Raw genomic sequence first — 12275 nt, forward strand, 5'->3', positions numbered from 1 at the left:
GCTCTTCTTCTCGTCTACTGTACCTGCGCGTGGCGTCGGAAAGCAGAGTCAATTCGTACCTAAGTAAGGTAGGTATGTAACTAATGTGAAGTGGCTAATCTGTAGCACGAGGAGCATTATCTCATTCCGCTTCGTGGTTTCTCTAAAGCAATGTTACCACTATTAAAGTTCTAACCCTCGTATATAAATTTACTATGCAATTCCCTATTAAATTGTTGGGTAATGCAAATGTTAACTCTAAAAAACTGCACATTAAGCTTAAATGATATCAGCTTAAATGATATGATCTTAAATTATATTTATAAACAACACACCCATGATTGATCTCAATAACGATAATTCATAATATTAAAGATTCACACTTAAATATATTTTACCTGTGCTCTCACTTTAAAACAACACTTTGTTCTGTATAACGAAATTCTTAAGTAACTACATATGACTAGCGGTTCGGTTTGGTTGGTGGTAACTCTAATAATAATAATAATAATAATAATAATAATAATAATAATAATAATAATAATAATAATAATAATAATAATAATAATAATGTGTTAATTGCAAACAATAACCTAAGCAAAATTTTAACTTACATAATACACCAGATATAAGGATTGGGCAGAACAATAACGCAATTGTATATCCAATCTAATAGTTGAGGATTCCATCAAAATATTGAATTACATATTGAAGAATATATCTCTTATCCAGCCAGGATCCTTTGTAGAAAGGCCAACCGAATTCGACACATCCTGCGAAGAAATAGCCTCTTTCATGCCACATTGGATGGTAACGTGGAAGGAAAGCGAGGAGTAGGAAGAAGAAGACCACAACTTAACGATGATTTGAAACGAGCTAAATGAGGAAATTGAAGGAGGAGAAACATTGAAAATACATTTCCAGACTCTAAACTAAGGGAGGAGTATCCTACTAGTCCCAAGACCTACCAACAGGCAGAATGCCTTATTATTATTATTATTATTATTATTATTATTATTATTATTATTATTATTATTATTATTATTATTATTATTATTATTAATAATAATAATAATAATAATAATAATAATAATAATAAAGATAATAGTAATACATATTAATATTATCAGTAATGATGAAAAAAACGAAATATTTAGCTTTTCTTTTAAATAATTTCGTGCAAAAATTCTATGAAATCAATTAGTAATAAAAGCATTGTTCAGTGTTGTCCAAGGTTTCTAACAAATCCTGATTTTGTTTTTATTACCGAGTAATACAACTTCCTGTTTAACGAGAATAAGCTTTGTTACACACTGTGATCAACGAACTCTCAGAGGGGGAAATAAACTTCCCCCTTTTATACCTGTTGGTTGTTAAATAACCGTTTACACTACACGCAAACTTCTACCAAGCAACAGGTGCTGAGAATATACTGCCCGAAGACCAGTACGCAACATACGTATCATGTAATGGAATTAACATGTTATTTGGGTATGAATAATCTAATTACACTGTCAGATTTTTCAGCAAAGTTACAATCTATCACTGAAAAATGACACCGTTATTAAATTACGATGAAGCGCAACAGAAACAAGACTGAAATTAAAACAAATTATTGACCGTTATTGTGATTGATAGCTATCTTAACATTCATAAGCATACATTTTTTATAACAACTAGGGCTTCCCATGAGACGAGATATAATTTTTGTGACGAAACGTGAGACGAGACAGAGCAGTTCTTTCAGTAAAAATTTGCTCAATTTCTGATAACAGACATAATTTTCACAACACGCTGTCCAGAATATACATCTTTAAAAGGTGTCTCATAAGAACAATACGACTTGTGTTACATTTCACTGGAACTTAAAAACAATGAACTGAAAAGGTAGTATCATAATGCAATTTATTTCCTTATGATGCTATTATACAGGGGGGTTCTCGGATTATGACAGCCTCGACAGACGACGGTATTTGTTCAAAACTCTCACTGGCATAACAAGTAATAGTGGTAATAATAATAATAATAATAATAATAATAATAATAATAATAATAATAATAATAATAATAATAATAATAATAATAATAATAATAATAATAAAACAAACTTCATTAACGTGCTGAGAACAGCTAAAAAACAGCACTTGGTCGTATAATTCAGCGATACAATTATGAAATTATAAAATAAAATTAAATCAGAAATCGACAGAAAAAGAAATATTATGTAAATTGCATACGAAATAGGCGAATAAAAAGAAAACAAATATTTAAGCAATAAACCCAGCGTATTTTCTTAAAATTCATTGCTAAATCAAGATGAATAATATTTACTTTTAAGACACACAGTGATTATTACAAGTCTTTAGATTAAATTACGTTTTATATTGCTTGGTTGAAATACAATTTTACACCTTGTACCTAATATTGGAACTTTTAATTTCAAGTTTATATATATATATATATATATATATATATATATATATATATATATCTTGAATAACAGTTGTTGTCAAGCATCTTTTTCACAAATTTCATATCAAAAAGAAAAAAAAGATTCCTCTATCTTCAAGTGATTCAAGTTTAAAATATGTTTTCCAGTACGCATTTTGATGTCTTACAATAACAGTCTGAACCTAACTTAAAATAAAGCATTCTAATAATAATATTTAAAAAAAAAAATGTTCCATTTCGATTGTATTTTTGAGTCTGTGTTAAATTGTTCCCAATAATTGATACGTATTCGGATTTGCATGTAACCAACAGTTTGTGTAAAGGTATATATGCATATGATTGACAAAAAGCAGACCATTGATTGAACAGATAATTAATTATTTTCTTCCCTTCTTTATAAATATTCTGTATATGTGCATTAAAACGAAATGTCAAATATTTACTCCTTTATCTCTCATACTATCATTTTTTTGCAAAATTTCACTATTAATATTATATTTTCTTACATAATGCTGACATTCATTGATCTTTGTTATAATAATAATAATAATAATAATAATAATAATAATAATAATAATAATAATAATAATAATAATAATTCCTCAGACGTTTGTGTTTGTCTTACACCGTTAGTGTCGTACTTACGGAACACGTAAGACAACTAGTTTGGTTATGTGCAGTGGAAGAATTTTACAGTACGTTGTGCAATATGGCATGATTGCATTACTATTCTCCTTTTTGTGGCTTAGTTATATTTTAATATTCTGGATTATGATTTTGAAACTGTGCTTTTCCTAGGGCGCGTTCCGACTCACACCAAAAGTAGAAACGCAACTATGTCGTAGCCCGAAGATCCTAAACACACTTTGTGCTGATGCTCTCACTGAATAAATTCAGAAGAAAACTTTGAGAGTGTTTAATGTTACATACGATATGTGAAACTGAAGTTTTGCTTTTGATTTCAAAGTTGGAACTAAATGCTCCTTCATTATAATCATCATTATTATAAAGAAGTCCCTGCCTGTAAACAGACTATATATTGTTGTTTTGGTTGTTTTGAGTTAGCGCGCCTTTCGGAACCTAGGCTATATGAGACGTGCACATATAGCTTAAGATGGGTCCGAAACGCATTAATTCCCGCCGGAAATCGAACCAGGAAGTGTATGCTCGTACATTGCATGCTGTCGTCTAGCCTAAAAGTTAGTGTTGTTTCTGATGAGCATTGATGAGACTAGGTTCGATTTCGTGTATAAGTCCACATTTTCTGACTTAACTAGGAATTTGGAAGCACTGAAAAGCATCTTGAATTATTATAGAATGGACTACGGCCTAGAGTAAAAGATATTGAGTAAATTTTCACGAATAACTGGCAAATATGCTTCTGTTTCATCGTTACAATATCATAAGGATGCGTATTACGATGAAACATGGCTAATATATATATATATATATATATATATATATATATATATATATATATATATATATTATTTCAAAGAAAACATATTAGCAAGTATGAATCATTATCTTTTCATATCATAGTGACAAGTCTGAAATAAATTACAACTGCAATTGTATGTTTGAAATATTTGTAGTTGATTGAAGCAAATCGTGTACTGTAACACCAATGAGTTTATCTTAGACCCTGTCTTCCAATGTATTACGAACTAATTTAGTTTGTATTTCTAACATTTTAACGATATATACCGGTTATGCGCACTATTTTTCCTGAAGGTAGTCACAATAAATATTGAAATAAATAAATCATTATCATTAGTATAAAGTTAACTTTAGAATATATATTGAAGATTTTTCGATCATTTCCACTGGTATAATAATTAAGTGGATGAAAACCATAACGGGATACACGTAACTTATGGTTCCAGGAACAATAGGAGTTTAAAGCTGGACGAGTCCGTGAGTCTTAAGCAAACCGTGATTATAAACATTATACATGTGGCAAATGACATTATTTTGCTTGTGCCTGTTTATCGCACGATTTTTTTTCGAGTAGTTGCCATTTTTTAACCTTTCTCGATTTTGACTACAATGTTATTTATAATTTTATGGTTGTCACCATTCAATTGATTGAAAGGGTAATCTTATTGATATACGCTATTTATGAATAACTTTATTTTTTCGTAGGGTGCACTCTATTCAGAAAACGACATATGGATTTGAACACCCAATGATTGCGCCACTTGGATGCCCATAGGCGAGTTTCAGGGTGCATGTTGCTCCCATAATAATTTGATGGAGTATTTTTAAATCAAAGATGGCTTAATTGAACTTCAATTGTATTATATTTATGCTTTTAATACCAGCGAAAATTTCCGAAAATAGATACAATTTACCTACCAACAAAACTATATTATTTTTGTTACAACCAACGTGTCTCCTATACTATTTTTCTTGGAGAGCCCAGTGAATTTTGAGATTGCTAACGAGCACTGTGTGGGTGGACATCTCGGATGATTTTTGTACGATAACTTTGACATGAAATAAGAAAGTAGCAAGTAAGTGTTGCATCAAATAATTAAGGCAATCATTGTAAGATATGCAGAAAGTCATACTTTGATATAACTTGAAGCACATCACTTGTTTATCACAAAAGTCATATACCGTGGGACTGACTCTAGCACTCAACGCACCAGACATGAACGTTCTGCTACTGTCACTTAGTAAAATTATCAAATTTATGTTAACATTTTCTGTTATTATTACCAATATATAGGAATATTTCCCAAGCTTCTGTTCCGTATTTAATCGGACTTACTGGTTGCGTTTAGTTTCCTATTTGCATGTCATCGAAGCAACAAAAATTTCCTCAGGGGCACCCCAGGGAGAGTCCAACCTATCTCGTGCTTGAAACTTTTAAAGAAAGGTACACGAACGAGTTAAACATCGTATGAAAAGTATCATAATTTTGACCATGACTTCATACTACTTCAGGGTAAATGGTAAATGAAAATCGTATTATATATAAAAACTATACATAATATGATTTTCATTTAACATTTACCCTGAAGTACGATGAAGTCATGATCAAATTTATGATATATATATATATATATATATATATATAAAGTGAAACTTAGACCTCTATTTATACGTAACGGAAATGCCCCCTAGAGTTACAATCTATGAAGAGCATGAAGCATATGGTAGAGTAGACATTCAGTTGAATAACATATAAGTGGTCAGTATATCGACTCTCATATCTATGTATAAAAACATGCATGTAATATTGATTCTTACATTATATTTTGAAATGCATAGGGACGCTTCTTATACAATGCTGAGTATTTAAGAACGCTCCATAATGGCTAAGTGGTTAGAATACACCCTTTTGAGTGGGGACCCGAGTTCGATTCCCGACAGTTTATGAGGTTCAGATTCCCCGTTAAGCTGTAGGTCCGTGTCTAATATATAGCCTCACTGCTGAAAGGAACACTAAACTCATAAGTAAATAAATCTGAGTATTAAAGGAAAGCAATGTATTATTTTTCTTGGTGAATATATATATATATATATATATATATATATATTAGAAAATGAAATAAAGGTTGATACTCATAAACAATTGAAAGTTGTTAAAATCAAAGGAAGAATTTCATTGGCTGTTAAAAATGATATTTTCTCATTTTGTGAGATATTTAAGTTGTAGCACTTAGATTTTATTTTATAATGTGTCTGATAAAGGGAATGACACATTCTCGAATCTGCAACGCTATTAATATTAAAAGTAATTTGGCTTGGTCAGATTTCACTTTTAATTAAACTACATGCTACTAATCTTAATATATATACAAACTTAAGTTAGTGACATAAATGTTACTAAACTTAGCATTGTTATGGTGTCGAGTTTACATAAAGTTGTTAGTTTTCCAAAATGCAGGTGTTGCAGTCAGTCATCCTATGAATACTGTTGAAAAGATCATTTGATGTTAAAAGTAAATATGCGCATACATTACTTTGCTTTCCATATGTTCCTTTAACTTTCGTGCAATAATATAGCAAATGATTATGAATTAACAGGAAATATATCATGATTTATTCATGAAAGTGCATTATTTGGCGTTATTTCAAACCAATAATGTTCTCTTGGGAAAATGTTGCAAACTAGGATTGTGCTTATTAGTATTATTAAAAATGTGAGAAAAACGGTAGTGTGAAGAATTGTGATCAGCCACCTGACACACATTCAACTGAATGATGCGTAGCCAGCGCAAATACTCCTAACACCATTGCATCTGGTCTCTGATTCAAAAGTTGCTAATTAAAACTGATAATATAATTGGTTCTACTAATGCAGTACTATATAACATAGTTGACAATAACAATACACATAAGTTGAACAGCATGCATGAAACACTAAATGGATTATTCGGTAAAAAAATGAAAATGAAACGAAATAATTTAGTTTAACGTTTCACAATCATGCCTTTAAGCTAAAGGAAACGTATTATAAGGGCAAGCGAATGAGGATGAAATACTAATGTGGAAATAACCTGGAGTACTTCGAGAAAACCCACCTACACGATGTTGTCAATCAAAAACTTACTTGCCCGGGGATCGAACTAAGGATACCAGTCACCAGAGGTAAGCTTTATACCACTGAGATACCTGGTCCCACTAAATACATTGTTTGGGAAGTTGAAGCCTATGTAAGCTGTACATACAGTAGTGCAATTTTATGTATGAGACGAGACATTGGACTTTAAATCCAAGAAAAAAAAATATGAAATGAAATTTGTCTATATGAAATTAATACCTGTATTACACAGACGAAGCACTTTTTTTCTTACCGCAGAATAACTATACATTAAATAGATGAAGCGACTATAATAGTGTGACATATTTTAAATTTAGTTTATTTGTAATGTATTCTTGTATATATGTGCGTTACAATTATTATGTGTCCCGCAATTATATTCCGGATCCTATACATATTAACTCTCGCATGAGTTAAACACATACGTGAATTTTTTTGCGGAAATGATAAGAAACAAATTATGTTTACCAGATCAGGTTTGAAAATAAATTAACTGTACCAAAGCTACACTCAAAATGTAAAGTTGTTATAATATTAGATAATGGGCAAGTAGTACACAGTGTTCAAAAAAGTTGTCTTGATTTAATTGTGTATTATTATTATTATTATTATTATTATTATTATTATTATTATTATTATTATTATTATTATATGAATAATGTTCCGTGTTGGTGTGTTTTCATAAACAAGGGAAGTAAGCATTTTGAGTGCGCTAATATTTTACGTGTTTTATTTTTTATGAAAATGGTCACAACAGTAATGATAATAATACTAGAGTTAAGGTGGGTATAATTTGCTTTAAATTTTCTTACAATTTATTTTTAATGTATAATAGTTCATTTGCGGTTTCTATAATAGGAATCTTCCTCAGAAATCGTCGGCTTCTCGGGGGATCCCATGAAATACCTCCGAAAGAGCGAAAAAGAAGAGAGATGATCGGGGGTGAGAAGCAAGGTTACAGAACGGTCTGGCTGGCTAACGCTCTTTGTTGTCGCACTGGAATCCGCAGCCGTAATTTGTGGTAGTGACGGCAGGTCAAAACTATTGCCTCCAGCTGTAATAAAACTTTCAACCTAAAATTGCTTACTATGGGTATAAGTATTATTATTTTTTTTCCTTTAATTTCCTTTCTGTTTTGTTTTTAAAGTGGCTATATCTCTTATATGTGACAACCATCTTGTTCTTTAATTTACCTCAAGTCTGAAGGTAAAATTTGTTTTCATGCACATTCAAATTTACGTAATTAGCTAATCAAATCGGTATCTTTTCTAATGGCATGTTGTGAATTACAGCTACGTACAAAGATCTATGATTTTTTTCTGAAGATGTATGTTTTAAATCATTTTTAACTAAAGTCAAATATTTCTTCCGAAGCCAATTATAAAAAGCGTCTATAAATACTATCTATCTTTAAAAATTCTGAGAGAAATATTTTCCCTATCATGCTGCCTTTTTAATTCTAGTTTTGCTTGTAAAGAATTTTTACAACACATAAAGCGTACCAAATAAAGAAATAAAACATTGATTCTCACAATATAACAGTTGTGTATGTTTGTAGGTAAGTATGTGGAAACGGGAAAGGATTATTGTTTTAGTTTTGACTCCTCTAAAACTCATTAACTGTTTTTTTCTTTATGCGAAATGCATTCCAATGATATTTGAAAATGTTAAAAGATATGTCCATTGACTGATTTATCAGATTTAATGGGGACGACAGCAATGAATTTATTTGTCACCGTTACGAGCAAACATGTATAAAATAAAACACTTTATAAAAAAAATATCCACCAAATGCGAAGTTAGATTTTGCTAGTTTGTTATTATAATTGGTAATTTAATGCAATTTGATATTTAGTTAAAAATAACATTATTATTTTTTTTCTTAGAGTATAGAGACCAGTAAAATTATCTATGCTATTATTGGTGTCTCTTACACTGATAGTGTAAGACAAGTTCATACGTTTCTCCTACCAGAGCTGTTGTATGACTGGACATATCACCTTTCCAAAATTGACTGCTCATGTACCATCGTACATATCGTTTATTGGTAAATGTTTTATGCATTCGCTCTTTGCAGACTAGTACACCATTATGTTTCCCTATGTATAACAAGTTATTTAGAAACAGCTCACCAAAATCACATAGAACAAAGTAAATAAAAACAAACCAATATCACTTCATTACGAGGAAAACCCACTAAAGTGTCAATTTGCATGTATGTTTAATTAAATACTCACTGCAACTTCATAATCAGCACATCTTGAGGGAAATTTACTATTCTATAGTGGTTAACTGAATTAGCAAACTGTTAAAGATTATGAGCTAACAATATGGTTGTTACAAAGCCTTAAAACGCAATAAATGCAGTTCAGTTTAGTTTTGTACATTTAAGAGGTTATGAAGAGCTACTTAGCTGCCGGATGCGCTTGAGTACTCATGTAACAACAGTCTTGGCACTTCCCTTTCATAAATTATATAATTACATAAGAATAAGCATAGACTAACAATTTCGATTGTGGAATGTTTTATGTCTGCACACATTTATAACATCATCTATTTGCATACAATACGTAAATAATATTATTAGCTCTGGTTTGAAGCTTAGCAAAACTGAATAAAAAAGATATATTGATTTGATTCATCAAGTTCCATTTTATGAAGCAGGCGTCTTCAATAGGAGATGAGCAAATTTGAGTAGAGAAATAAATTGAAATATGTTTATATTTACGCGCGTGCGTGCACATTCAAGTATGAAAAAATCGGCGAGCAAATTATGTATTCATTCTAAATAATACAATTTGGACTATTGAAGTAAACGAAGACTATAATATATATATATATATATATAATGTGCATTAATTGTTTAGCCGCACAATTAATAATAATAATAATAATAATATGTTGAATACTAACTACTAGCATACATAATACGTTGCTATCTTTACTCTTTTTTTATAATTTGCATGATTATTTTCTTAAGAAAGTGAGAACAAAATCTAAATGAATTGTTAGGAGATTATTTATGTATTACAATGTTATTTGCGTATCAGGAGATTGCTTGTATTTCTACCTCCAGCATGTAGGCTCTCGTTTAAGAAGTGAAATGAATATTATTTAAATGCTGACTGCAGTATAAGCAAATAAATAAAATATTAAATATAATAATTATGAAAAAAAACATGTTTACAGCCAATTACCTCTAATATGAAAAGAGTCAGTACAGAAAAAAATGAACTTCCTAGTGACTGTAAAGTTAAAGTATGCATTTGCAGCGAGGGGGATGTGGGTTCGATTCCCAGCTGGAGTTCATTCTGTTCGAATCATATGTTAAGGTGTAGGTTCGCGTCTAATATAGCCCCGCTTCCTCGAAAGGACGCTAAATTCCAATTCAAGCAACCAAGGAGAAAACATTGTACTTGAAAAATATATTAATAAATAAATTGCAAATGGAAATCACTAGCTTGATTTCTTGATATAAGAAACATAAATCACAATAAAACAAATAGAAATCACTAAGTTGATATATATAAAACTTTCTGTATATGCAGACATAAAACATAATGAAATACGTTCCGATTAGAATATCAATCTAACTACACGGAAAGGGAAAATAGTATTTACTATTTTTTGCTCCAGAGCTCTGAGTAGTTTTTTTTTCTGAAGCATATTAAAATAGGCCGCAACTCCAGACTAAGCATGGAAGCGGGCCATATTATTCACCTTTTTTCAAACATGATTCCACGCAAATCTGAAGCTGCATTCTGACGATACAGGGAGTAAAAGAAATATTGAATACAGAGGTCGAAGTAAGAACTTCGCTCCGTAATATTAATTCAAAATACTTGTTGGGGTCAACTTTTAATTAGAACATATGAATCGTCATGAAAGAATAGGGATTATTATTAATAATACAAGTGGATATGATCACTTTGCTATCTTAATAATTTCGAAATATGTATATATATATAGTTTGTTACTACGTTTCTACCTTTCTCGGAAAGCATGCATAGGTTCATGTAATGCAGAAGAGAAAAATGAATGTATCAAAGTATTGTGGATTTGTTCAAATATGGATGAAATGTAATAACATATTTTATTTATGATACTAACGAGCTTTAAGCTGTGTTATATTTAATGGTAATGATGATTTCTTAAAAGATGCAGAGATCACAGGACAGATCATTGATATGAGAAAATAAAAGTGTTTCAAAAATATCCAGTTGAGAAAATAAACAACACATGAAAATGTGGAACACTGTCACGTGCGTGTACCTTACCTCTTGAAAATCAGCCATCTCAGATCACGAAGACCAAAGATCGACACCAGCTGCCTGCTGCTGCGTGGGTGTGACGGTGACGGCCAGTTTTCACCACTATTCTATCTCTTCTTTTGGAGTAACGTGGACATGCGCAGTTCCTCGCGAGTTTTCCCGTGTCCGCTACGGGGCGCTTCTCTCGCTCGCACTGTCTCAAGAGCTTCACTGTTAGAATGGCTACGCGGCAACAATAACACCTGTTCTTATTGGACTAGTTTCTCTTCAGGAAACCACCACAGGCAACGCTGCTTCTATCACGGGATTAAAAATAACCGTGATGTCACGCAGAACCAATAAGCATACAGCTTCGCTTGAAGAACACCAATGGAAGAGATGCTTTTGGTTTAAGAGGAGGTGAGAGTAATGGCATTCCTCGTGTCAGCTGACTTTGCCGGCAGAAATGGCACCACGACATCCACACGCCGACTAAGTTATTATTGGACAGCGAAGACCAAGAAAGTAGGGAGGGTAATAAGTGGATTCTAATGAGATCTAAAGTATATCATCATGCGTATGTTTGAAGTCCCGTGACTTCCTTTCGAGTGTATCTGACGTTGGTTTTCCCATCGCTTGTTGAAATCACTGCAAGAAAAACTTTGGTCTCGTGGCGAAGTCAGCTGTTTCGCGCGTGTGTGAAGGCTATAAGTCAGTCAGTCTATATCGTCTTGGAGGGAGACGCCTTCCTCCTTATACTACACATACATGCTTTCACACACAAACACACACACAACTTCCTCTCTCTACATGTAGTATCGAGTATTCACACCCTGAGCTCAAATGTAACTGTACTGGTAGCAGTTTGATTAAAGTGGAAGGATGTCACTCTTTTGTCATTTCAGAAAAAGAAAAGTAACTACGCGTGACAACAGTTGACCATCTAATAGAAGGGAGAAGAAAGCGAAAGTCCGTGTGGGCACTCAAATGTAACATTGTATATGTTCTTATATATATATTTGTTTCATTACATACATTTT

The 12275-nt window shown here is 31.7% G+C and overlaps 1 protein-coding gene across 1 annotated transcript in view; it reads right to left on the reverse strand.

The window, feature by feature from the left end:
* The window catches only part of LOC145688151 (uncharacterized), a 45002-nt gene extending 33469 nt beyond the window's left edge, over positions 1-11533 (reverse strand). The window contains exon 1 of the mRNA XM_081761966.1: positions 11263-11533. Coding sequence (XP_081618092.1) covers positions 11263-11280 — 18 coding nt within the window. The 5' untranslated portion in view covers positions 11281-11533. The remainder of the gene's footprint in view (positions 1-11262) is intronic.
* Between the last annotated feature and the right edge of the window lie 742 nt (positions 11534-12275).

Source organism: Thermobia domestica, chromosome 6 (assembly GCF_964235325.1).
Source record: "Thermobia domestica chromosome 6, izTheDome1.hap1.1, whole genome shotgun sequence".
NCBI lineage: Eukaryota > Metazoa > Arthropoda > Insecta > Zygentoma > Lepismatidae > Thermobia > Thermobia domestica.